This window comes from Onthophagus taurus, unplaced genomic scaffold (assembly GCF_036711975.1).
Source record: "Onthophagus taurus isolate NC unplaced genomic scaffold, IU_Otau_3.0 ScKx7SY_16, whole genome shotgun sequence".
NCBI classification, from domain to species: Eukaryota; Metazoa; Arthropoda; class Insecta; order Coleoptera; family Scarabaeidae; genus Onthophagus; species Onthophagus taurus.
In genome coordinates this window covers 3,185,296-3,209,407 of record NW_027248941.1, presented here as the reverse complement: position 1 = coordinate 3,209,407, position 24,112 = coordinate 3,185,296, and the positions used below count along the sequence as shown (strand labels likewise).

Here is a 24,112-nt window from a genome sequence, read left to right as displayed (position 1 = left end):
ATTCTTAAAGTGAATTTTCATAAAATAGGTAAGTTTTTTACTTATTTTCGTATTAAACAACAATTATACTTGTATTCAATATTTAATATAATGGCCATAAAGATTTTAGCCCAAAAAAACTTAAATTGAGAAATATAGTTTAAAAAAGTAAAATCACTAAATGTCAATGTCAAATTGCTAAAATTATTTTTATTTGAATTGAAAAACAGTTAATAAAATCATTAAGTATTTCCTTCATGTGAATCCAACAATAATTTTCCATTTTTGTCCTTAATTCGAATCCTTCCGTTACTATATCTCGTCTCTTGAATTCCATCTGGGTATATAATCTTAACAGTTCCATCTAAATATTCTCTCCTCTAAAACCAAGTAAGTTAAGTTAGCTAATTATTGATTAAAATTTATAAATACCATGTGATCCTTGGTATGAATTTCTTTTTGTCCGTTTGCAAACATAATTTCTTTATCACCATCGCAACTAATATTCACTCTCATTCCATCGGGGTAACTTAAGTCTTCCGACTTATCCGGTCGGGTTACTTTCACGATTCCATCGGGATGTTTTATTTCGTAACTTCCATCGGATCTTTTCGTTTCAATTTGACCACTAAATTATATTGATAAAAAAATAATTATTAAAATTAATAATTAAAAGTGAATTTAATTAAAATTAAACTTCTTCAGGGCTTAAATTTAAATTGTAGTAGAAACAGCGAAAAATCTTAAATATTGGCCATAACACACATCTTAATACCATGTGAGAACCACAAAGGTCGAACATCGGTCAACAAATAAATTAATAATAAAAATAATGAAAATTATGATTCTTACTCTTTAAATTCGATAATTTCAGTTCCATCTGGAAAAGTTGTATGCATACTCTCATTTTCCGCATAAAAATATTTTACAGTTCCATTTATGTTATTAATTTCTTTTTGATCCCCATTAAAATAATTCATTGTTACTAAATTTCCGTCGGCTGAGATGGTTTTGATGTTTCCGTTGGAGTATTTTGTTTCTTTTGAACCATCGTCAAGAATTCTTTCAGTTTTTGTTGATTTTAGCGAATCATTTTTTGATACGTTTTTTGATTCATCTTTAATTGAGTTATTTTTTGATTCATTTAATTCGTTATGGTTACCGAAAACTTCCTCATAAGTTTTCAATAAATTCTCATCGACTAATTCTCTCGCTTTTCTATCTAAATCCTCAGGAGTTTCAACAATAATCCTCTCGGAACAAATTTCCTTATTATTTTGATTATTATTTTCTTCTTTTTCTTGAATAACTACTTTATTTTCTTTTGCCAATTTCGATAAATTTTTATTGATTTCTTGTAAAACTTTACTTTCAGTTTTTTTCCTCAAGGTAGTGCCCATTCTTTGTTCGTTAATAATTTTCGCATTTTGCTTTCTTAACGTATCAATTTCATCTTTTAATCTTCCAATATCTTTTTCATAGTTCTTTAATTGATTCCGTAATCGAGCTTGAGACGTTGCATTTCGACGATCCTTTAATTTAGCTGCTTCTTTTACTGTGGCCAATTCATCCTTTAATTGAATAATTTCCTCTCGTTCTTTTCGATTCGTCCGAGATTGAACATCTTTTACATAACTAAGAAATAAAGAAAAAATATTAAAATATTTTTTGACATTCACATTTAGGTTATAACTTTGTTGATGTTGGTCAAGGTCTATAGAACGTAAGGTTACCCAATGCCGATTCTCCTGCTCTGAGAGGCAAGGTGGGTCAGTGACGTAGCTGATGCTATGAACAACACAACACCATGCGAGGTTTAAATATTTTATATAGACTGTACCACAGTATAGGCTATCTTTTACTCAACTCTTTACTCTGACTGTATCGAACCAGTGACGTCAATCTACGGGGTAATAATCGATACTACAGAGGCATAGGGAATTAGGTAACCTTATGTTCTATAGACCTTGGATGTTGGTTTCTGATATTTGACAGTTTCTACATAACATTTTTTACCGTTCAAACATCAATTTTTCTTTAGCAAAGGCTTTTTTCTCCTCTTCCAAATAAAACTCAACCTTAACTTTCTCTTCTAAAACATATTTTTCAAACATCCTCTTATCCTTTCCTAATTTCCCCAATTCTCGATCAATTTCAAATCGTTTCTGTTGCAAAGTAGCGTTTTCCCGGCGAAACTTTTCGATTTCCTCGTCCAATATTTTCAATTTTTTCATTAAAATCTCATCATTATTACCATTGCTTCCCTCAATTTTATTTTCGGATAATGTTATTTCATTCCAAGACGTCTCATCTTCAAGCGTTGATTCCTCACCCTTTGAATCTGAAGTCGAAATAGTTCTGGATTCATCTTCACAACAAACACTTTTTGTTTCATTTTCAGTTTCCAATTCACTTTTTTGTGATGTTTCAGAGCTTAAACTCGAACAAAAGGATGATTCCTCAATAATTTCTTTCTCAAATTGATCGATTTTATCATCTCTTTCATTTTTTAAACTTTTTAATTTATTTGGAGTACTCGACAAAATTTTTAAGATGCTCGAATTTGTCGAACTAAAACTAGAATTCAATATCTTTTCTTCTAAAGCTTCAAAAATCAATAATTCTCGTTCATTTAAAAGAGTTTCATCACTAACTTCACACTGATTGTGATTATTTCTCAATGGATTAATATCATCTTCATTTGTATTGATCATTTTAACACCAGCGATTTCATTTATATTCAAAATAGTTTGTTTTATTAATATATCTTCGGCTATTTTTAATGAATTCATTTCGTCATCTAATTTAATCTCATAATCGGAAGGTAATTTTAAAGGAGAAGCTATATTTTTATCACATTTTACAACCTCCTCAATGTTTTGATGATGAATATCTATATTTCTCTCCAATTCCATATCATCGTCATTCTTAATTTCACATTTTTTATTTTTTTGAATACTAATTTTTTTACCATAAGGTTTTTTTGAGTCTTCTTGAGTCATTTTATACCTAACCAAACCAGAACCGCGTTTTAAAAACTCCCGTTTAGGTTTTCTTTTATCATGTTGTTCATCAATTATAATCGGAGAATCCATGGATTCATTACAGTTTCGATGTTGATTCGATTCAATTGATTTTTGAGTACTTTTTTGCAACCTCGTCCCAATTGGGGTCTCTTGTATCGAAATCGACTCAATTTCTTTCAAGTCATCTTCGAATTGAGAAACTTTTCGTGAAGTTTGCAGTCGTTCCTGTTGTTTAGATTGCCATTTCTTTAATTCTTCTAATCTCGCCAATATATTCGAGTTCATTTCTACATTTAAAGTATACAATTAATTAAAACTTAAAATTAATTGTTTAAACTAAAAAAATATAAGAAATTTTTAGGTTATGTTTATAGACGCCTTGACGTTTTTAAAAATGACGTCCTCTAAAAATGTTTAGTAAAATTAAATTAATTTCATAAAAAAATAGTTTAAAATTACATTTTTATTAAAATTATTATTTTATGATTATTTATTCAATAAAATGAAATTATTTTTTAATATTTTATAGGTGAACAAACTTGCGCCATCTCACGGAGAATTACTCAATAAACACGGTTTTTTTTTTTTTTACACATTGACGTTTTTTAAAAATTTTTATTCAATTTCATTAAGTTTAAATTACGACATAATTTGCGATTACAATAAAATAATAAATTACAGATCAACCCCTTTTAAATTAGACGACGACAATATCGGCAATTTCTCATTTTCATTGGGAACGAAAACTCCGATTGGTTTAATTGCGTCCCTTTTCGTCTTCAATTTTCTCAATTCTAACTTTAATTTATCTAAAATTGCAAAGTTCGGTGAATTAACGGCAGCTTTGCTTTGTAACAAAGTAATTTCTTGTTCCTCCAATTTTTTTTCTTTAAAACTTTTTACCGAACGATTTCCGTACAGCCTCAAAAGCGAACCCCACGAGGTTATATGTGGGTGTAGAGCTTGTAAGATTGCTTGAGATGCCCTTTGCTTGCCATCGCGCTTGTTTTTGCAGATTACGGTTGCGGTGTGTTTTCCGACTGTCATCATAAATTCGTTTTTTTGGTGTTTTAATGTATGCCCTTCGTAACTTATTTTCATTTCACCCAATCCAAAATTTCTTTGTAAACATGTTAATAGAATATCGTGAGGTGAAGGTTCCGTGGTTTTGGCACAAAACTCAGCTACTCTCGGATCTTCGATTTTTATCGTATCAAAGAACTAAAAATTAATACATTAATTAAATTTGATTAGTTAAGTTTTATTAATCATTTATTTACTGATAAATCTTGATCTTGAGATTTACTCGTACTTGATCCGCCAGTTTTCGTATCGGCTGTTATTTTTGATCTCATCTCAGGAATTAAAATTTCTAAAGTAACTCGAGCCGCCTCTGATTTAGCTTGTTTTTTACTTGTTCCATAACCTACTCCATATTGCATATCATTTATGGAAACAGTAGCTGCATAAGGTGTAGCTGCGTTCTCTAAGAATCATCAAAATAATTATTGTTACACCTCCGGTTACAACTTAACCTATTCTCTACAATTTTTTATACCTAATTCTGTAAACTTATAAGTAGGTTGTTTTTTTAAAGCATGTTGAACATATTCGTGTAAAATACAAACGTACGATTTGCCATTCGGATTCATAATCCATTCTTTTTTTGAATTTTGACCGTTTGTTTCTCCGTCTTCTTGAATTGGAAAAGTAATCAACTTAGTCCCTGCAATAAATTAATTAAACACAAATTTTAATTTTGGTAATAAACATTTAACCATCGGGCAAAGTAGGCCGTTGCAAATGCTTCTCTTGTTTCTTTTTTTTACTATATTGCCGCCTTTCGCTCCATGATTTAAACCTCATCACATTAATCGCTTTAAATTGAAACAATTTCTCGCAATACTGCCTTAATTGTTCGGGACTTAAATTTTGTGTTTTAATATTTTCTAGAATCGTTTCGATTTTAGCGTTGGGTAAATCATTTTGCGATTTCTTTTTTTGTTGTTCCGCCTCCTCATCTAAGGCCCGTTTATAATTAAGGCATGGAATCGCGTTTAACGGTACTTGATGTTTCTAAAAAGATAACCTCAAAAAAAACTTAACAATTCTTAATTTTCTCTTTACCCGAGCACTGCCAGGTCCTAAAAAATATGGCCTTGACAATGTACAAACCCTCGACGATTTGTGTAAATATAAATGCATCCCGCTATTATGTGTCACTTGAATCCAACCTTCAGGAAGTACCTCAAAATGGTTATGACCTTTCTCAATTAATATAATTTTTTCTTTTTGCTCAAACGGCTTGATGTCACCATCTAAATGACCGGCTTTTCGTTTCTTCCCTCTAAGTGCTTCATCTAACATTTGCTCAATTTCTTCTTCAGGAACATCCGTGTCAGTATCTTCCGATTCTCTATCATCCGATTCATTCTCGATTTCATCCAAAACATGAAATTTTCTAACCTCAACATTATCGTCATTAAATTCATCGTTGACTTCTTTATTTGATATGGGGCATTTTGAAGATTCCCCGTTTGAAGTGGACGGATTTTCCATTTTAATCCTTTTTAGTTATTTTGAGGTTATGTTGGTTGACCTCGGGATGTTTTCGAGCGGTTACGAATTAAAAGAGCATTTCAACTTGTTTAATTTGAAAAATTGGAATGCTTTTTAGCTAGAACCGCACAAAAACCGGGCTAAAATTAAATATTTTTTGTATTTATTCGATTTTGAGTTGATACGAAGTGATCTGAAGCTTCAAAAGCGGTCGATTTTGACAGGTTTAGGTTAAAAAATTGTAATCTGTTTTTTTTATTAATTACGTTTGAAATTTACTAAAATTTATTTATTCGATTTATTTTATACAGTGGTAAACTTAACTTTTAAGAATTTATAAAATTAAAATCAAATATCTAATAAAGTTCTGAACAAAGTTTTTTTTGTGATGTTGGTAATAATCTTTTAAAAAGTTTTCTTTATTATCGCCAAAACAATTTTAAATATTAGTTGGTGATTCATTTGTTATAATAGTATATTGTTTTATATGGAAGAGAAGCAGCAAGAAGCAGTGTTTTTTATGGTGTGGTCTGTCGTTTAGCGACGAACGCAGTGAGTCGCTAATGACTAATGACAGATGAGCCGTTAAAATTGTAGCGTGTTCGACAGTTTGCCGGATGAACGAAGTAAGTCCGGCAATGACGGACCAGCCACAAACGAAACTGCTTCTCTTCCGAATAAAACATAGTAATTTTTCTTCAAACGTTGCAAATAATACGGCGCTAAAGTGAAATGTTCTTTAACGTTATGGCGCTAGAGTTAAATTTACTTTAACTTATTTACTAAAAATTTTTTATTTATTTATTGTGTTTAAGGTCTAATTTATAGTTAAATAAGAATTTTAGGCTTGCGAAAACGTTATCATCAATAAGGTTAGTATATAATAAGTTATTGTAATTATTTTTTAATTTTTATTCATCGAAACTGATTTAAGCGGTGTAATTTAATAGGTTAGGTTTTTTTTTATTTCAATGTTGGTGATAATTTTATTACCAACATTACAAAACAGTTTTAAAACTTAGTGCTGTTTTGTTTCATATAAAAGTCAATTTTTTTGTGTGTTTCAGGTTTAATTTCGAGTTGTAACGAGTAATTTGGATTTAATACAATGTCCCGAAGACGTTACCCACAGGTTAGTGATAATTATTTTTTTTTACTTTGAAGTTTTAAATTTAGACGGTGTAACCTAACCTTACTTTTACATAAAAAAATATATATTTATAGAATAACCTTGAAAGTTTTAGGTGATTTTTCGATATTTAACGGTGATTTCGTTTTATTTGATATACATTAATTAAGTAATTAAAGACATTTTTGCTTATAATGTGGGTTAAAAAAAGTGAGGTTAGGTTGTATCAAAACAATATCTTTAAAAGATACAAATATATTATTGTTTTTAATTAAAAACAAGTTATTTTATTAATAATAATTATTCTTGAATTCCATTACTCTCAATCGGAGGTACAAATGGATCAAATTGTTCGGGTTTTTTAATAATCCCCCATTTTTCGGCGCCTCGTAATGCTTCTTCAGCCGTTTTCTTAATCATTTCCATTCCATTTTCATCAATTTTCATTAATGCCATCAATATTTCTAAAATATCCGTTTCAATGAGTTTCTCGGCGACTTCTCTACTCGACGATATCATATTATTAATAACAACAACCCCTCGGTATTGCACATCTTTATTTGTATTTCCTAATAAACAGTGAATTCCGTCCAACCAGGATTTTAAATCGTAGATTTTCGAACAGCACTTTTCGCTTGACGACGTTAAAATGGCTAAAGCTCCGGAAGCTGCTAAAGTTGTGTCGGTGTCGTGATCCCCGCAAAGCGCAACTAATAATTTGATTTTGTCGTTGTCGCCTTCGTAGATTTTAACGACGTCGGGCGATAAAGTGAGATTTGTAATGCATTGAGTCGCAGCTCGGCACAGCATTAAATGATCCTCATATATGTAGTGTTCGATTTTCGAGAAACCCCCTTCTTTTAGAATTCTTTTCCGCGCTGATTCATCAATTTGCGCAATGTTACATAACCCCATTAAAGCCTCAAAATTTTCTAAAGCCGTACAATCGGGGTGTAACAAATTTAATAAAGGCCGGATAACCTCTAACGATCTTTGACCGGGAAACGCAACTTCCGGGTTATTTGTGATCGCAATCCTCGCTAAAGATTGACTCGCATGCTTTTTCCCCCTCTCAGTTCCGTTTAAACTCAACTTAAGAAGGACTTTAACCCCACCTTGTTGGATTATCCCACCGCGAAGCGATTCCTCGCTACATAAAGCATTAAAAACTCGCGATATTAATTCTTTTGAGTTATCACTTTCCGTTTTTGAGAGTGCCACGAGGGCCGTTGTGACTCCAATTTCACCGAGAGTTTGAATTCTTTTCGATATAAAATCGGGATCATCGAATTCGTGCTCTTCGGGGATGTGTTGCTTTGCAAATTTAGCGAGTTCAAGCATTTCCGGGAGAATTTCCTGTTTTTCGTAAGCGTTACAAAGGTTTACAAGGGTTGTTATTACACCGTAAAGGACTGATTGGTCGCCGGTTTTTGCTAATTCAATGAGGCTTAATAAAGCTTGGCGGTCCTCGGAAAGCTGTTCTTTCACCTAAAACAAAAAATAAATTAATTTAAGGTTATCTCTCATTGGCTAAGGCCCTCTTTTACCACCTTTTACCAGCCAATGAGAGCGCTTAAAACGGCTCTAACCATAGTAACTGTATTACTATAGATAGTTTATCGGGAGGAAAATATATTTACCTCTGCATCCAACGTTAAATATGATAGCCCCTCGGCAGCCCATTTCCTTAAATCGTTGTCCTTTCCGGGATGCATCAAAAATTTCCTGCAAGCTTGCGCTAATTTTAAATTGGAGCCTTCATCAAAAGGTCGTTTCGAAGCGTCCGTTCCCCCGGAACTCCCCAGTTTGCATAACCCAACTAAAGCTCGGATTCTAACCGCATCATTTCCCGTTTTATACAATTTTTTTAATATTCCGATTCCTTGAGTGATGATTGCTTTCGCTTTATCGGCTTTACTAGCCGCTGCTACGATACATTCGCAAGCTACTTTTTGTTGTAAAGGATCCTCGGTGTTTGCCATAACCAGCACCATCTCGATAATTCCGTCTCTTCCAATGACGGCATTTCCGACATCAATTGGACCTCTTAAAAGTGTTGTTATAGCGACCGTTGCGCGCACTTTTGACTCAATATCGGGTGCTAATAACTTTTCGCGTATAAATTCGTCGATTTTATTCATAAATCGTTCCTTTAACTCGTCGTAATACATATTTTCGTAGATTCTTGATAAACAAACTGCGGTTATCGTTTGGGTTGATGGGGTTATGTTCATCGCGCTTTCGTATTTGTATTCGGCTAACTCACTTGCGCACTCCAACAGTCGTTGCACCCCTCCGATATCCACCAATTGTTCGGCCCAGTTTAATTGGTTATAGTGAATATTTTTCATCAACAACTCAATAATTGCATCTCGAGCTATCCCGGATATCGATACGTTATTGACCGAATAAACCAAACATGACAGTAAAGTGTGGATTTCAAGTTTGTGTTTTTTGCAAAGTTCCGGGTCCGGTTTCGTATCCGGTTTAGTTTCCATTCCGGAATAAGTATTTAGAATGACTTGCATGCAATATTGTGCCGAGTTAACTTGTTGTTCGCAATTTGAATCGATTAATTCTAGAAACCACGGGATCCCGACGATTTTTAAAACTTTTTTGGTCCTTTCCGGGGATGATTTGCAAAGTTCTCCGATTATTCGAATAACAGCGACCGAAATTTCTTTATTTTTTTCGACTTTTAATAATTTTTTAAGTTCGACTACAATCTCTGAACTCAAAATAAACTCGGCCCCTGCATTCTCGCGGGCTAAAACTAAAAGGTTATTTACCGCAACCTCCCTTTTTTCTTTATCTCCCGATACGTCGAATAGAATATTTTTCATTGCATCGATTTTTGTTGAAATTTGAGCGTTTAATTGCATCCTTTCTTGAACTATATGATGTAAACGCTCCAAAACGGGTTGGATAAATTTATTTCCTGGTTCTATGACTAATATTTGCCGAGCATCTTTATAAGCTTCCTCAAAACGTTGTAAATTTTCTAAAGCTTGGACTTTCCGGAATAAAGCTTTCGGATCGTTCGGAGTTATTTCTAAACTTTTATTACACGATTCCAAAGCATTTTCGTTTTCATTTAGCTTCAAATAGGCAGCTGCAGCGTTTTTATGATAAACTGCAGTGTTTTTTGGGTCATCGGAAAGTTCGATCGCTTCCAAATAATAATTTAGAGCTTCCGGGTAATTTTCTAATTTAAAAGCCGAGTTTCCTTTTTCTTTTAAACTATTTGAATCCTTCGACATGGTTCGAAATGGTTTCTTACCTTTTGTTAAAGAGATTTTGTAACTATCTTTGAGGTTATGTTGTCGGTGGGTGGGCACCAACCAATCATTAATAAATGAGGTTAAGTATACAAATTGGGTGCGTTTTATACCCTGAAAATAAATACTACGGCGTGGAGTTCGAGAACGTTCTAAAACCGGGAGATTTATTTATAAATTTCTAAATCGGGTTTTTATTTACGTTTAGAGGTGTTAAATAAAAAATTTCCTGTAAGATGGCGCAATTTTTTTTAAAAATACCTTATTTATCGACATTGATAATAAAATAGAAACGTCACTGTCAAAGAAAAACATTTTGAGGTTATTTTTTTATGGAAACTTAATTATTTTTTTATAATAAAAGAAAATGGTGAAGGTAAAAAGTTTAAAAGTAGCATTTTTCCACCCTGATTTGGGAATTGGTGGTGCAGAAAGATTGGTTTTGGATTTAGCGATAGCTCTGTCTGATCAAGGAATGGAAGTGAGCTTCATAACGAATCATTTCAATAAAAACCACGCTTTTGAAGAATTAAAAGCTGATAAATATCCTGTTACGGTAATTGGGGATTGGATTCCAAGGAGTATTTTTGGTTATTTCCAAGCGCTTTGTGCTTACATTAGAATGATGTATCTTGCATTAATTTATGTAATCTTCTTTAAGTATGTGGATGAATCAGATGCCTTTATTGTTGATCAAATCCCAATGGCAGTTCCATTTTTAAAGAAATTCACTAATAAGAGGGTTATTTATTATTGCCATCACCCCGATTTACTTGGAAGTACTCCTGGAGGAGTTTTGAAGCGTTTGTATCGAAAACCCATAGATTTTATTGAACGAAAAGGGACGGAAATGTCTGATGTTATTTTAGTCAACAGTAACTATACAAGTGAAGTGTTTCACAGGACTTTTTCTGGGGTTAAGAAGGATTTAAAGATTGTTTATCCCACTATATCAAACTTGTTTCTAAATAATTTAAAAAAAATTAAAAAGAAATCAATCCAAGAACTTAACGATTTATTAAAAACAAATATGGTAGATAATTCCACTTTGTTTTTATCAATAAATCGATTTCATCCAGCGAAAAAACTCGAATTATCAATAGAAGGTTTATATAACCTCAAAAAAAACACCCAAAAACCATTCCATTTAATCATCGCTGGAGGTTATGATCCAAATTCGACGATAAATAAAATTTATTTCAACAAATTAATGGAATTAACTCAAAAATTGAGGTTAGAATCTAATATAACCTTTTTAAAGTCACCTTCGGATGATTTAAAATCTAAATTATTAGTTTCTTGTGATTGTTTACTTTACACACCGATTAACGAGCATTTCGGAATTGTTCCATTGGAAGCAATGGCTGCTGGGAAAGTTGTGATAGCATGTAATAGTGGGGGGCCGAAGGAAACTGTCGAAAATAATGTTACTGGGTATTTATGTGAAGCTACAGATGAAGGTTTTTCTGGAGCTATGTTAAAAGTTTTGGGGGATGATGCGAAAAGGACCGAAATGGGGAGAGAAGGTTTAAACCGGCTACAAAAAAAGTTTGGGTGGGAAAAGTTTTGTTCTGATGTAATGGGTGTTGTTATGGATGTGGTTTGTGGTGATAATAATAAAAAGAATTTATAGGAATTTGTTATTTTTTTATTAAATTAAAAATAAATAATTTTTTTTCATTGTGTCAGTCGAAACTTTCTTTTGTAACCAACTTCACGCGTAATAATATGTCGAATGTCAAAATAATTATCTGTCAAGAAAGGTGATACTAACAATTTTATTTATATTGATGAAAAATTTTGCGTTATAACATAAAATTAAATAGAAAATGGTAATTATTATAAATGAGATAAAATATTTTTAGTATAATTTTTTTTTTTTTAGTTTCAATTTGGATTTAATATGTTCCCCGAGGTTCCGCGACCGTTTCATACAACTTATAAGTGTTACTCAGTGGCAATGCTACCGGGTAATGAACGGCAAGATGTTGAACGAGGAGGGAAAAGTAAGTGTTTAATTGAATTATATTCAAAATCTTAATGTTTGTATATTAAGTTATAATGCCTCCATCCGCATTGGAACAACTAACACGATTAAACATTAATTATCCAATGTTATTTAAAATAACCAATAAGCGGACGAATTGTAAGACTCATTGTGGTGTCTTGGAGTTTGTAGCCGATGAAGGGAATGTTTATTTACCGTTATGGGTGAGTTCTTTAAGCTTAGCGAGATTTTTAATGTCGTTATTTCTCATTGAAGATGATGCATAACTTGGTGTTAGAAGAAGGAGATTTTATCACAATCGAAAGCGTTTCCTTACCTGTTGGAACATTTTCAAAATTCCAGCCACTTTCTGCAGATTTCCTTGACATAACCAATCCTAAAGCTGTCTTAGAAAATTGCCTAAGAACCTTTGCATGTTTAACAACGGGTGATGTAATTGCAGTTAAATATAACCAAAAAGTTTACGAACTAAGAGTTCTTGAAACGAAACCTTTAGAAGCAATAAGTATCATAGAATGTGATATGAATGTAAGTTTTGTATGATCAAAGGTGTGCTTTAATAAATAATAATTTTTAAGGTGGAATTTGCCCCGCCCGTTGGTTATAAAGAGCAAGAACATACAAAAAAAGTTGAGGAAGAGGAGATGGCTGTGGATCCAGCTGATTTAATGCCGGAACCTTCAGGTTTTGTAGCTTTCCGTGGTCAAGGTAATCGGTTAGATGGAAAGAAACGAAAAGATTCTACTTCGAATGATGTTCCAACGGCTAAACCAACTTACATTAGAGGAATTCCTGATTACGATTACCAAGTGGGGTCTTTGAGGTTCATTAGGAGAATTAATGAACGACCTTCATCCAGTAAAGAGACGGATGCTGGGGAGGAATTTAGGGCTTTCAGTGGAACTGGGTTTACTTTAAAAAAAAGTCGAGATTAAAATAATTAAATGTATGTGAATAATGATTATGAATTTGTATTGAATGATAAGATTAGTAATAAAATAATTGTTTCGGCGACATCTATTAACTTAAAAAAAGACTAAATCAATTTAATTTAGCTTTTTGGCACCAGATGGCTACCATATTGCCACAAATTGACATAACCTAACAAATAACCGCAAAATTATAGGGATGATTATCGACTTTTAAGATTACAAAATGTTAAAATCAATCCAATTAATTAATTTATTTAAATTGACCTTAAAGTCTACCAATTCAACCCAATCAGGTGAGAATTCAACTTTCCAATTAAAATAGATAAATTATGACCTCCTCATTGTTTTTGTCAATATTAATTATTTTTATATATGAATTCAAGCCCAATCTCGTGAAATAAAACGTTGGGTTGCCCCAACGCTACGAGAATTGCAAAGGCGTAAAGATAAATGTGGCCCAGAAAAACCTGAACCTCGTTCAAACCACTTGGAATGGAATTATGAAGCGGAATTATTCGCCTTTGGGAAACGATTGGGGGAGGATTTTCACCAAAACCTCCTCAAAAAAGCTTTAATCCAAAAGGAGTATGCTCGAGATAAAAACGAAAATGAAAATCTCCAATTAGAGGATAATTCCGAGATGATTCTAAACGGAAAAGATATTATCAACAACTTTTTATACAAAGAGTTTAATAAAAGTTATCCTGATGTTATTGTGAAAGTTTTGAAAGATTATTTAACAAGGGAAAAAATTTTGGCAGAAGTTGCCGTCGCAATTGGATTGAAGGATATTGTTTTAACTAAAGTGAGGTTATGATTTTTATTTATTGAAAAATATTAATTTTTGTATTTCAGGAATTTCCGATTGAAGTTAAAACTCTTTCAAACACTTTTTGCGCTATTATCGCCGCTTTGGAAAAATCATCCGGCTTGGAAACAACACAAAAATTTCTTAATGACTTCTTAATTGCCCAATTAAGGGGAAAAGAATTATTCGATATATGGAATTTAGAAAATCCGTACTTATTTTTAAAAGATCTCCTTAAAAACGAACAAATCGAACCGAGATTATGCAATCAATCAGGAATTAACACAATTTTAGCAAATTATCAGGTTGGGTTATTTTCGGAAAAAAAATTATTGGGTATTGGGTTTGGAGAGAATGTTGAAGTTGCAAAGAATACCGCAGCTTTGGATGTTTTAAATAAGATTTATATGAAAAAAAAGTTTTCGTTTGTATAGGTTTAAAATAATTTTTGTAGGTAATGTTTAATAAATATTAATTAAATCAAACTTACCTTTTTTTGATTTGAGTTAGGTGAATTGAATTTAATTAATTTTAACATTACTCGTTGTTAAGAAATTAATTAAATGGAAGTTAGCAACTCAATCATAGATGGCGCTCTAACCTCAATTAAAATCCATCAAAACTAATCTAACCAAATCTAACTTAGAAATAAGAAAATCTAGAAATGTCGCTAAAAAGCGATTTAATCCAAGTTTTACGCCCATATTATTTAATTAACATCGCTTTAAGCCTTTCTTATTTGATCTCAAAAAAGATTCCGGTGTTATGCGAGTATTTATTTCAAGCGGAGGAGTGCGAATTGGATGGGGTGAGGTTATGTTACCCTTTATGACTTCTATTCATACAAATCATTTTTAGAGAGAAACCGAAATATTATTCTTCCTTTTGATTGTAATTACATTAAGGACTCGTAAATCAGGTCGAGTTAACATGATAAGTTACTTATCGGCAAGTTTTATTTACACAAAAATCGCTAATTTAATTTTGTGGTTTTACGCCGATTTCGTTATGGGGATTATTTATGGAGTTGTTTTTATTTGTAAGTTTAAAAAATAACATCAATGAAAATATTGACATATTAATTGTAGTTACCGCGTTGATATTACCTGAACCAACGTATTCCGGACCAAACCGAGTCATTTATTTTCGCGATCTAAAATCGTTGGAAGACGAATTAAAAGATAAAAACACCATTTGGTTGATTGAATTTTACACGGTTTGGAGCCCGAGTTGTATTGATTTTGCACCGATTTATTCTGAATTAAGTTACAAGTTTAGTTTGGATAATCTTAAATTTGGAAAATTGGATGTTGGGAGGTTCCCGGAGGCTGCAAGGAAGTATCGCATTAATGATGGAAGTCTTAGTAAGCAACTTCCCACGTTGATTTTGTTTCGGGATGGGGAAGAAAGTGAACGGAGGCCTTTGATTGATGCTAAAAATAAAGTGGTCAAGTTTAATTTTAGTGAAGAGACCGTTCGGGGAGCTTTCGATATTAAAAATTTGTTTGATTCTTGTAAAGTTGGGTTGAAATCGAAGAAACATTTAAAATCGGACTAATTTTGGGACAAAATTGAGATAATGTATGTTATGATGATGACGTGAATAGAGAGGTGTTTAAAAAAAAATGTTTGATTTCTATATAATTGTATATATTTATACGACAGAATACTGTATACAATATCTACGTACAAGTCACGTTTAAGCGGTCTGTATTATTATTTTTTTTCTATGTACTAGAAAAATATAGTAGAATGGCACTTTACATTAATTTTTTTCTTACTTATTTCTTTCTTTTTTAATTCATTTTATATCATTTTCTTTACATTATTGTTGCTGTTGTGGTGTGAGTTTTGCTGGTTTACAACGAAAAAGTTTCTTTTAATACAAAAAAATAATACTAATTAATAATTAAAAGAAAAACAACCTAATTCGCTTATTATCTACTCTCGATTCCAATGATATTGCAATGAAAAAAACATTTTGATGTGTGGGGTAATAAATAATCGTGATGATGTACGTGTGATGATCATTCGCACTTAAATAATGATTATGATTAGGTTAGATTGATTTTTTTTGCCTTTTTGTAAGTATATTTTTAAAAAAATGGGGTGGCGAGGGAGCACACAATGAACACATTTAATTAAAAACCTAAATCGCCTCAATATCTAAATCGCTAAACTTAAAAAAGAAAAAAATTCTAATTCATACTTTTTTCTTTCGAAATTAACCTAAGTTTTTTTTCTTTTTTACTTTCTAATGATACTGATATACACAAAAATGTTTTTATTTTATTTTTATTTTTTCATCCTCAAAAGTTTCTTTCATTATCATCTAAATTCTAAACGCAACATCCGACCTTAATTGCTACAAGACCCTTTCTTTATGTTATTTTATTTTATTCACTGGTTACTGACTTATTTTTTTAATTGTATATAGAATATAATCCGCATAATTTTCTTGGATTAATTTATTTATTAATTTTTTTTGTCTTAGAGATTGTTCGTTTTCTGGCACCGAATTTCTATATCTCGTGGTGTTTTACGTCTTGTTAATTCAATATTTTTAAAAAGCATTCAAAAAAATCGCTTATTTGAGATCTATTCCACTTAAAACCTATCGATTCTTTAAAATTATTAAAAAGAAAAAAATCGTTTTTTTTTCTACAAATCAAAATAAATCGAAATAAAAAAGAATAATCAAAAAATCAGTCTGCTTTAAAACTTAAAAAAAAAAATAAAAAAAAAGTTCCTTTTTCTTGTGATTCTTAAGTTACTTGAGTTTTGGGCTTACGCCCAAAGGAGGTAACTTATAGTGTACTATGTGAAATGGGGGTCCGATCGGGCTGGTATTACCGGAGTTTCCGTAATTGGGGGCGATCGCGATCGGGGGTCCACTTCCGCTTCCGCCGATCGTTGGACCCGCGCAAGATCTGCCCCGTTTGCGGCGCGGCAAAATGCCTTTCCGAGCCATGTAAAATCGAATCGTCGATATTGGGATGTTGAATTGATCGCTGACCGTTTGGAAAGTTTGTCCGCGCGTTATACACTCAGCCGCCCTTCGTAGTTCTTCATCCGATCGTCTTACACGTCTACTTGCTGAACCTAAATAAACAAAAAAAAAAACAAATTTAAGTTAAGCACCTTACGATGAACCACCTATTTGTATTGGTTAAGGACTACTTTAACCTATACATTATATATTTTCTTTGGTTATCAACTTTAGGTTATTAATTAAGATTCATTTACCTGGAGTTCCATCGTATTGGCAAGAAACGTTAGCTATCGCAAATTCCGTTTTATCCGCATCCTCAACACCCGTTGCATTAATACTGCCGCTTTCCTCCTCTAAAAACGTATCCATAATCTCCGTTTCGCCCTCGTAGAAAGGATCGATTTCCTCTTTAACATATTCGTGGTCCTTCTGAACCGGCAACTCGTTGGAATCGCAATCCGAAGACGACGGATTCCCTTCTTGATTATCTTGTTGTTGTTGTAGCTGAAGTTGTTGTTGTTCCATCAACTCTTTTTTAACATTTATTTTCCCCAATTGTTGCTGCGATTGTTGCTGTTGTTGCGTGTCCGATTTTATTTGAATTGGAGTCGACGTTTTTTGTGGGGCTGAATCTTTTCCGTTTAATATTTCAGATTTTGGCGTCGTAGGTGTTGATGGTAACTTTAAACACGGAAAATTAGCCGAATTAATTAATTGATCGGATCCGCACAATCCACGAATTTGTAGGGCTTCCGCTGATTTTAATAACGAAGGTAAATCATCTTGGGTCACGTTCACTTCGCCTTTATACATAAAATCGACCAATGATTGCATTTCGTGGAATCTATAATAATTAAAAATGAATTAATACAAACCAAAAAAAAAAAAAAATTGTTGTACTTATTACTTCATATCTTTCATGAAAATTATTGGGTGTTGACACGGATTATCCAGTAAAAGCTTTTCAAAGTATGTCGAACAAGCTGATAATACAACTTTGTGGCACTTGAGCATATCATTTTCACAAGCTAACGTAACATCGACGAAATGCTCCGATACTAATAACTTTGGGAAGGCATTTTGTAGATTTGTTTGATAGCTGTTCCATCGGACGCAAAATTGTTGCGGCGGTGTGGTTACCATTATTACGAAAAATTTGTTATCCCTAAAAATAAAATTAATTCAATTACAATAAATTTAAAAAATAATTTAAATTTCGCGCGATTATTTTGTTTTTGTTTTGGTATCTTGATAAAAAAAATTTTATCACAACAACATAACCTCAATATTATATTTGGGAAAATCGAGAAATTATGAATTAAAACAGCGTTAATTCGGGTTGATTATTTAAATTTTTCGACGATTAATTTATTTTATTATTAATTAATTTAAAAAAAATTGAGTCGGAGATGATAAATAAGAAAATTATTTATAAAAATAAAATTGAACGAGCTAAGCTTTGATAAAATTAAACAAAAAACGGGACGCAAACATCGGCCATGTTGTTAACCCCTAATTTTAACGTGAACGCGAATGAAAAATATCATAAATAATATATTTATAGACGCACGCTTTATCGTTTAATAACAAACTAACCTCGAAATGAATCCGTTAACGTTCGTTTAGGTCATCCTTTTTCCCTCACGCTTTTTTTGATACCTTAAAACGTTCAGTTTTCACGCGCCGTAAAAATCAATAGCAACTTTTGCACAATGTAAAGCTTTGGTTAAATAATTATACGGCAATTTTAGGTTATAATCTAAGACCTAAGTCTTCAAATAAGTCTCCGTATAAGAATGCGCAACAGACGTACCTAAGATTGTGTAACGTATGTCGTGGTTTAGTTCGAAACGGAACGATTTAACCGACTCGAATGTAGGGGGTGATTCTCTTCTATCCTAAAATTCCCTTTTAGTTTTATTATTTTTGCTTTATTCCTTCGCTTTCGTGGGTTAAAATTAACACAAAAACGACACTTTCACTAAATTAAGTTTCTGCAACTTTTATTTTAACTCTTTTTTTTGTTATAAACCGGTGTGTTTAAGCAAAAACGGTTAAAAAAACGCCGGAAAACGCGGTACACGATCTAAATATAATAATATTTATATTTAGTATACGCCATTTGCAAGTTGATCTTTATATTCTGTGTAAGCCCCTCTATTTTTTTCTTTCTTTTTTACTTCTTTGCAATTTATCTATCGATTTTATTCGGGGCTATGATTTTTTTCTTCTCGTTTTGTTATTGTTGATGGCGATAACATAACCTCAAAAAAAATTTTTTTCTCGATTTATTTTTAAAATCGATTAAAAATGTTTTAAAACATGAGCGGTTTTCTCGAAGTCTCGTTCTAATTTCTAAATTATTTATAATTTTCTTCGACGTCACAAAGACCCCACGAAATCTCGTTAAAAATAGATCATGAAAAATAACAAACTTTGTAATAATATTTAAGTGGGAAAAAATATTTAAATTGATATCTAAAAATAATCATTTCACTTTTTATCTCCTTAAAAACGCAAACTATTTATTTAAATAATAATAAAAAGATTTATTGTTTAAATTTTTTGAGAGGTTATAAACAATGTCGGTATAGCAGCTTTCTTTAAATTAATTTACATATGTTATTCATTAAAAATTAAATCATGTATTTAAAATTAACATTTCCTAATATAAACATTATTATTTTAAATTTAATTATTATTAATGAAAAATAATTTATTTTTTAATTGACCTTGAAAGCCTTGAAAGATATTTCCCTTACAATCTGTCAAATTTTTTTACCGTATGAAAATGTCAAATGAAGCAGGAACCCCCAATAAAATCGTTTGGAATTGTAGTCAAATCGCCGAAAATGCCCCAAATTGGAGCTTAGAATCCGATATAAACCTATTAACACATCTACAAGCATTTTCCGAGGTATCCCAAATCAAAAATCACAACAACAAAAAAACATAACCTGAAAAAAAATTTTTAGATAATCTTCGAATCAACCCAAAAAATCGACGAAAATCTCAAGAAATTATCGAAAAATCTCGACGAAACATCAATAAATTTACATTTATCTCGAAATGAATTTTCGAGTTTAAGTAATACCCAATTTATTGAAAGTCGGGTTTATGAAGAAGATGAAACTATCTTAGACGAGAATCAAAACAAACCTTTAATTGAAGACAAAAATGTCGAACAAACAAATAATAATGAAGATCTTAAAGTCGCTGCAAAAAAAGGATTAGAAATCATCTCGAAATATTACGACCGAATTAATGTTCCAATTGAAAGCGATTCCGATGAGGACGACGATGAAATTCCCGGATTTATTTTACAAGCTAAAGATCCTTACATTAATCGACCATTACCCTATGTAATAGGCACCCAAGAATGGTACAAAACCCCTCACGTTGGTATTTTAGATTCCGATAGCGAATCAGACGAAGAACAAATTTCTGAGAGGTATTCGAATGACTCGGAAAGTGATAATGAAGATAAAATTAATAGTGGTAATAATAGCGAAAGTAAAACCGATGATGAAGCAATAGTCCCAAAAGAAATTAACATTACCGAGGTTAGTTTTGCAGAACAATTAGCAGAAAAATTAGGAAATGTTATATCTAATGGGGATAAAAATGAAAATAATAAAAATTGGGTTATCGAAAATCAAAATGAATTTTGTAATAGTGAAGTTAATAAAAGGCCCATTCAAAAAGTAACAAGGGATTATGGTGGGTTAAAAATTAATTTTGTTCTTTACTCGTATTATTAATAAATCAATCTTTTTTAAGGAAAATTATTTTCAAATGAACCACCTCCAATGGATGATGATAAATTCTTTCCGGAAAAATCCCCAAAGGGGATATTTTCAAGCGGAAACGATTTGTTTGATGATTTAGAGGATGACGTGGGTTTTTGGGGAGAAAATTCGATTAAAAAATTATCTAATAATGATGATACTCCCAAGAAATCAACACAAATTGTTGACTCAACTAAAAACGAAGAGTATAATAAAAAAATTATTGAGAATAAAAAAGAGGATTTATTCAATGATGATGATGATGATAAATTATTTGTTCCAAAGAAATCACTACAAGTTAAAAAAGATCACTACAAGAAACAAAGCTTATTTGATGATTTAACTGATGATGAAGATATTTTTGAGACTAAAATTGAGCCAAAAAAGAGTTTAAAGGATGATTTATTCGATAATGAAGAAGATTTTAATATTTTTAATGAAAATATTGAATCGGAACGAAACGATTTGTTTGGTTCGAAAGAAAAAGACGTCCTTTTTGAGTCGAGAGATAACGACTTATTTAATTCGAAAGAAGATTTTTTGAATAATAACAAAAATATTGAGAATAAGAAAGAAGATAAGAATGCAGTATCAAATTTATTTTCCGATTCGGATTCCGATGATTTATTTTATACAAAACCAAAAATTTTTACAAAAAAATTAATTCATGAAGAGAAACTTGATAAAAAAGAAATCGAACTTGATAGAAATGAAGTGGTTAATAAACAAAAAGAGAAAGTTAAGGGCCTTTTTGATGATGATTCAGATGAGGAAGACAAAAATGATTTATTTTCAGGTTCGGTTGCAAATAATAATGACTTAAAGAAAGTAGTAATGAAAACTGAGAATGAATCCGAAGAGTTTTCAAAAGATATAGTAAAAGAAAATTTAATGGAGGTCATGGAATCTGAATCTAAAGAAGTAAATGAATTAGAAGATGAAAATTCTAAAAAAGATGATGAAATAAAGGTTAATTTAATCATTTGTGCCAAATAAAATAAGTTCAAATTTTTTTTTTAAGGTTATACAATCTAATTCTGTTGAAATTAATGAGACACCATCATTTTTCGATGAGCCACCATCAATTTTTAATGAACCAGAATCAATATTTAATGATACACCATCAACATTCAACAATATCCCCTCAATAACAAACATTTTCGATGATATTCCCACAACGAAAAATATTTTTGATGAACCGTTTGATGAAACAAGCGATGAAACTTATTCATATTTCGTTAATAATGATGAGGAGTCCTCAAAAAATCGTTTTGAAACACACCAATCCAGCATTTTCGATGATGAACCTCCGTCTCTTTTCATCGATACCAATATTACCTTGAAAAACCAATGTTTCGATGTCATCCCAAAAGTGGACAACGAGAACTACGATAACAAAAAATCGGTTCGGTTTGAGGAAAATTTGGAGGAGTTTGAGGGTGAAAGGGTTGGTGGTGTTTTGGGGGTGTCAAAAGGGAGTTTAGATGAAAATTTAATTAATACTAAAGAAGAAAGTATTAAAGATGCGGAAATAAGTAAGTTTTTAATGGTTAGGTGTCAATTTTTGACGTTTAAGTGTCAAGTGGTGTCAAGTTGACATTTAATGGTTTGGGAGTTAGGTTAAGTTTTTCAAAATTTTTTTTTAAATTTTAATAATAAATAATTTCATAACTACAAATAAAACTTTATCTAATCAAACTTTCTCTTTTATCAAACGCAGATAAATTATCTTTGATAACAAATCATTTTATTTTTTATTGATGTATTCAACACATTTCATTTTAAGTTATTTAAAAAAATGACGGAAAATGAAATAATTAAATCATCAACATCGAGTTATAAAGGTATTTTTTTAATCTAAAATTAATTTGAAATTAAGCTCTTAAAATGAAATGATTCGGAACGTTTAAAAACATTTTTAGCATCACCTGGTAAATTAAAACATAACCTCAACATAAACGTCAAAGCTTTGCTCCCGGGCGCTACCCCAGCTTTTAAATCGAACTTATCATCGCAAAAATCGAAAAGTTCTTTCGACGTGTCATCAATAAACAATTTAAAAGATGAAAATAAAGAAAAACCGGTTGTTTTACCAAGATTTGGATTAAAAAGTGAAGGAGATAACTCTAAAATCATCAAAAATGATGAAGAATTTTCATCGAATATTGAAGAGGAACAAATTCAAGTATTACAAAGCATAACGAAAGTAAGATTTTAATTAATTAATTTTAAAAATTATTTTTAATTAAATTAATTAGTCGAGAGTTAGAATTCCTGTTCGTCGAAGACCATCAACTAAGAAAGGCCGAGAAGCAATCCGTAAATCTTGTATAGAATTTTCCACACCGAATAACAGCGAAATTGAAGAAGAGGATGCACAAAAAAACGATTTATTTAATACGAAAACCACAACAACCGAATTTGAGTCGGATCTTTTTCTTGAACAAAAATTTAAATTACCAAAAATTAATCCCAACACGTCTAAATCCAGTCTTTTTGATGATGACGATGACGAGGTGTTTTTCACAAATATAAATCAATCAAAGAAGGATGAAAGTAAAGTTTATAAATCAATGGGTGAGTCATCAATGATAAGGAAAGCTGTGATTTCAAGTGTAAAAAAGTTGGAAAACGTTCGGGTTACTCAAGATGATCCGTTAAATGCCTTTGAAAGGTGAATTTAAATATTTTGTTAATTTCATAACCTATAATAAGTCGAAAATGTGTTAAATTAAATTGATCGGAGAAAAAATATTTTTTATAAGAATATTCTATTATTTATATTGCATGATTAATCCGTTTATTTACTATTTGTTTATATATAAATTTAAATACGAAAAATAAAGTATTGTTATTATAATTATTGAAAGTTTTTTTAACCTACTTTTGTTGTTTAATCTCAACTAAAATAAAACTCAATATATTGATGTTAAATAATATCAAGTTGTATCAAATCAAATGTTTTCTAAACGATTATTATGATTAAGAAATTAAGATAAGCACAATAATGATGAGTACAAGTAACTAGAAAGAAACGAAGCCACCCATTTGAATAATATCAAGATTATTTGGGTTAAAGAAAAATAAAAAATTATTATTAAAGTTAGATTGAGGTTAATAATATTTCTTTATTTGTTCCTATTTAAATTCAATTCTTCAGACACTGCTGACTTGGTACATAAATAATTATTATCGAAGTATATTTTTTTTTATAATTTGTAATTCATCTATTGACATCTACAGACATCTATTGCAGAATAATATGACGAATCGTTAAAACGTAAAAGCAATTTCCCTTTCTACAAGATCGTCGTCAAATCTTGAAACAACTTGACGTTGAATTTTTCGCATTTTGTATTAGGATCACATAATACTGAGGAGGTAAATTTCTGCTTACAATTTGTGCCGAGTAATCCTATTGGATAATAGATGTCGCTTTATAATTTTTTTAATTTATTTATTTGTAACTTTCATCAAACTAAAGCAATACTAAAAAAGTTTTTGTATGTAGTCATTTTTGTGTATTAAATTTAAGTGAGTTTACTTTGACGGAATTCTTTGGGGGTGAAGTTAAAGCGATACAAACGTAAGCTATTTTTTGAAGTAAAAGTTA

The 24,112-nt window shown here is 31.2% G+C and overlaps 9 protein-coding genes across 13 annotated transcripts; 5 read left to right on the top strand and 4 right to left on the bottom strand.

The window, feature by feature from the left end:
• On the top strand, window positions 1–12,993 carry LOC111414093 (ubiquitin fusion-degradation 1-like). 4 transcript variants are annotated; one of them, XM_071201195.1, is made up of 6 exons: window positions 1–28; window positions 6,632–6,696; window positions 11,857–11,977; window positions 12,028–12,182; window positions 12,235–12,507; window positions 12,558–12,993. In XM_071201195.1, the coding sequence occupies exons 2-6, from the start codon at window positions 6,673–6,675 to the stop codon at window positions 12,912–12,914; spliced, it is 930 nt and encodes a 309-aa protein (XP_071057296.1). In that variant the 5' UTR covers window positions 1–28; window positions 6,632–6,672; the 3' UTR covers window positions 12,915–12,993. The 4 variants fall into 4 exon arrangements, with proteins under 4 accessions (XP_071057296.1, XP_022901043.1, XP_022901042.1 ...); XM_023045275.2 differs by lacking the exon at window positions 1–28 and adding an exon at window positions 6,388–6,436; XM_023045274.2 differs by lacking the exon at window positions 1–28 and having other exon boundaries at window positions 6,541–6,696.
• On the bottom strand, window positions 170–3,389 carry LOC111414085 (spindle assembly abnormal 4). Its single transcript, XM_023045265.2, has 4 exons — window positions 1,996–3,389; window positions 832–1,614; window positions 412–607; window positions 170–359 (listed from the first exon to the last, which is right to left on the bottom strand). The coding sequence occupies exons 1-4, from the start codon at window positions 3,288–3,290 to the stop codon at window positions 222–224; spliced, it is 2,412 nt and encodes an 803-aa protein (XP_022901033.2). The 5' UTR covers window positions 3,291–3,389; the 3' UTR covers window positions 170–221.
• LOC111414088 (partner of drosha) lies at window positions 3,629–5,761 on the bottom strand. The gene is made up of 5 exons (XM_023045267.2): window positions 5,133–5,761; window positions 4,784–5,081; window positions 4,564–4,731; window positions 4,286–4,491; window positions 3,629–4,226 (listed from the first exon to the last, which is right to left on the bottom strand). The coding sequence occupies exons 1-5, from the start codon at window positions 5,562–5,564 to the stop codon at window positions 3,681–3,683; spliced, it is 1,650 nt and encodes a 549-aa protein (XP_022901035.2). The 5' UTR covers window positions 5,565–5,761; the 3' UTR covers window positions 3,629–3,680.
• LOC111414084 (unc-45 myosin chaperone) lies at window positions 6,933–10,189 on the bottom strand. The gene is made up of 2 exons (XM_023045264.2): window positions 8,334–10,189; window positions 6,933–8,181 (listed from the first exon to the last, which is right to left on the bottom strand). Exons 1-2 carry the CDS (start codon window positions 9,951–9,953, stop codon window positions 6,994–6,996), a joined length of 2,808 nt encoding a protein of 935 aa, XP_022901032.2. The 5' UTR covers window positions 9,954–10,189; the 3' UTR covers window positions 6,933–6,993.
• Window positions 10,248–11,659, top strand: LOC111414090 (alpha-1,3/1,6-mannosyltransferase ALG2-like). The gene has a single exon (XM_023045270.2). It carries the CDS (start codon window positions 10,339–10,341, stop codon window positions 11,602–11,604), a length of 1,266 nt encoding a protein of 421 aa, XP_022901038.2. The 5' UTR covers window positions 10,248–10,338; the 3' UTR covers window positions 11,605–11,659.
• Window positions 12,994–13,054: 61 nt separating the features above from the next.
• LOC111414094 (mitochondrial ribosomal protein L44) lies at window positions 13,055–14,204 on the top strand. Its single transcript, XM_023045277.2, has 3 exons — window positions 13,055–13,204; window positions 13,295–13,716; window positions 13,767–14,204. The coding sequence occupies exons 1-3, from the start codon at window positions 13,135–13,137 to the stop codon at window positions 14,151–14,153; spliced, it is 879 nt and encodes a 292-aa protein (XP_022901045.2). The 5' UTR covers window positions 13,055–13,134; the 3' UTR covers window positions 14,154–14,204.
• Window positions 14,205–14,317: 113 nt separating this feature from the next.
• Window positions 14,318–15,482, top strand: LOC111414097 (thioredoxin-related transmembrane protein 2 homolog). Its single transcript, XM_023045279.2, has 3 exons — window positions 14,318–14,527; window positions 14,578–14,758; window positions 14,808–15,482. Exons 1-3 carry the CDS (start codon window positions 14,384–14,386, stop codon window positions 15,275–15,277), a joined length of 795 nt encoding a protein of 264 aa, XP_022901047.1. The 5' UTR covers window positions 14,318–14,383; the 3' UTR covers window positions 15,278–15,482.
• A 653-nt stretch (window positions 15,483–16,135) lies between these two features.
• On the bottom strand, window positions 16,136–18,818 carry LOC111414092 (zinc finger and BTB domain-containing protein 14-like). Of its 2 annotated transcripts, none has more exons than XM_023045273.2 (4): window positions 18,525–18,818; window positions 17,619–17,876; window positions 16,966–17,555; window positions 16,136–16,821 (listed from the first exon to the last, which is right to left on the bottom strand). In XM_023045273.2, exons 2-4 carry the CDS (start codon window positions 17,852–17,854, stop codon window positions 16,490–16,492), a joined length of 1,158 nt encoding a protein of 385 aa, XP_022901041.1. In that variant the 5' UTR covers window positions 17,855–17,876; window positions 18,525–18,818; the 3' UTR covers window positions 16,136–16,489. The 2 variants fall into 2 exon arrangements, with proteins under 2 accessions (XP_022901041.1, XP_022901040.1); XM_023045272.2 differs by lacking the exon at window positions 18,525–18,818 and adding an exon at window positions 18,308–18,439.
• A 626-nt stretch (window positions 18,819–19,444) lies between these two features.
• Window positions 19,445–23,359, top strand: LOC111414083 (Family with sequence similarity 21). The gene is made up of 6 exons (XM_023045263.2): window positions 19,445–19,628; window positions 19,687–20,431; window positions 20,492–21,468; window positions 21,521–22,034; window positions 22,422–22,705; window positions 22,758–23,359. Exons 1-6 carry the CDS (start codon window positions 19,497–19,499, stop codon window positions 23,175–23,177), a joined length of 3,072 nt encoding a protein of 1,023 aa, XP_022901031.2. The 5' UTR covers window positions 19,445–19,496; the 3' UTR covers window positions 23,178–23,359.
• The last annotated feature ends 753 nt before the right edge of the window (window positions 23,360–24,112 follow it).

Bases quoted from the DNA above. Each gene is read 5' to 3' on its own strand.
- LOC111414085 (XM_023045265.2), bottom strand. From the start codon at position 3,290: ATGAACTCGAATATATTGGCGAGATTAGAAGAATTAAAGAAATGGCAA. The intron at 1,615-1,995 runs GTAAAAAATGTT...TTTATTTCTTAG, and splicing joins GAAAAATTGATGTTTGAACG to TTATGTAAAAGATGTTCAAT. The intron at 608-831 runs GTAAGAATCATA...AATATAATTTAG, and splicing joins GAAATTATCGAATTTAAAGA to TGGTCAAATTGAAACGAAAA.
- LOC111414088 (XM_023045267.2), bottom strand. From the start codon at position 5,564: ATGGAAAATCCGTCCACTTCAAACGGGGAATCTTCAAAATGCCCCATA. The intron at 5,082-5,132 runs GTAAAGAGAAAA...TTATCTTTTTAG, and splicing joins TAGGACCTGGCAGTGCTCGG to AAACATCAAGTACCGTTAAA. The intron at 4,732-4,783 runs GTTAAATGTTTA...AATTTATTGCAG, and splicing joins ACGGCCTACTTTGCCCGATG to GGACTAAGTTGATTACTTTT.
- LOC111414093 (XM_071201195.1), top strand. From the start codon at position 6,673: ATGTCCCGAAGACGTTACCCACAG. The intron at 12,183-12,234 runs GTGAGTTCTTTA...TTCTCATTGAAG, and splicing joins ATGTTTATTTACCGTTATGG to ATGATGCATAACTTGGTGTT. The intron at 12,508-12,557 runs GTAAGTTTTGTA...ATAATTTTTAAG, and splicing joins TCATAGAATGTGATATGAAT to GTGGAATTTGCCCCGCCCGT.
- LOC111414084 (XM_023045264.2), bottom strand. From the start codon at position 9,953: ATGTCGAAGGATTCAAATAGTTTAAAAGAAAAAGGAAACTCGGCTTTT. The intron at 8,182-8,333 runs GTAAATATATTT...TTTTTGTTTTAG, and splicing joins ATTTAACGTTGGATGCAGAG to GTGAAAGAACAGCTTTCCGA.
- LOC111414090 (XM_023045270.2), top strand. From the start codon at position 10,339: ATGGTGAAGGTAAAAAGTTTAAAAGTAGCATTTTTCCACCCTGATTTG.
- LOC111414094 (XM_023045277.2), top strand. From the start codon at position 13,135: ATGTTAAAATCAATCCAATTAATTAATTTATTTAAATTGACCTTAAAG. The intron at 13,205-13,294 runs GTGAGAATTCAA...TATGAATTCAAG, and splicing joins TACCAATTCAACCCAATCAG to CCCAATCTCGTGAAATAAAA. The intron at 13,717-13,766 runs GTGAGGTTATGA...TTTGTATTTCAG, and splicing joins AGGATATTGTTTTAACTAAA to GAATTTCCGATTGAAGTTAA.
- LOC111414097 (XM_023045279.2), top strand. From the start codon at position 14,384: ATGTCGCTAAAAAGCGATTTAATCCAAGTTTTACGCCCATATTATTTA. The intron at 14,528-14,577 runs GTGAGGTTATGT...AATCATTTTTAG, and splicing joins AGGAGTGCGAATTGGATGGG to AGAGAAACCGAAATATTATT. The intron at 14,759-14,807 runs GTAAGTTTAAAA...TATTAATTGTAG, and splicing joins TTATGGAGTTGTTTTTATTT to TTACCGCGTTGATATTACCT.
- LOC111414092 (XM_023045273.2), bottom strand. From the start codon at position 17,854: ATGGTAACCACACCGCCGCAACAATTTTGCGTCCGATGGAACAGCTAT. The intron at 17,556-17,618 runs GTAATAAGTACA...TAATTATTATAG, and splicing joins ATTTTCATGAAAGATATGAA to ATTCCACGAAATGCAATCAT. The intron at 16,822-16,965 runs GTAAATGAATCT...TTGTTTATTTAG, and splicing joins CCAATACGATGGAACTCCAG to GTTCAGCAAGTAGACGTGTA.
- LOC111414083 (XM_023045263.2), top strand. From the start codon at position 19,497: ATGAAAATGTCAAATGAAGCAGGAACCCCCAATAAAATCGTTTGGAAT. The intron at 21,469-21,520 runs GTTAATTTAATC...TTTTTTTTTAAG, and splicing joins AAAAAGATGATGAAATAAAG to GTTATACAATCTAATTCTGT. The intron at 22,035-22,421 runs GTAAGTTTTTAA...AAACATTTTTAG, and splicing joins TATTAAAGATGCGGAAATAA to CATCACCTGGTAAATTAAAA.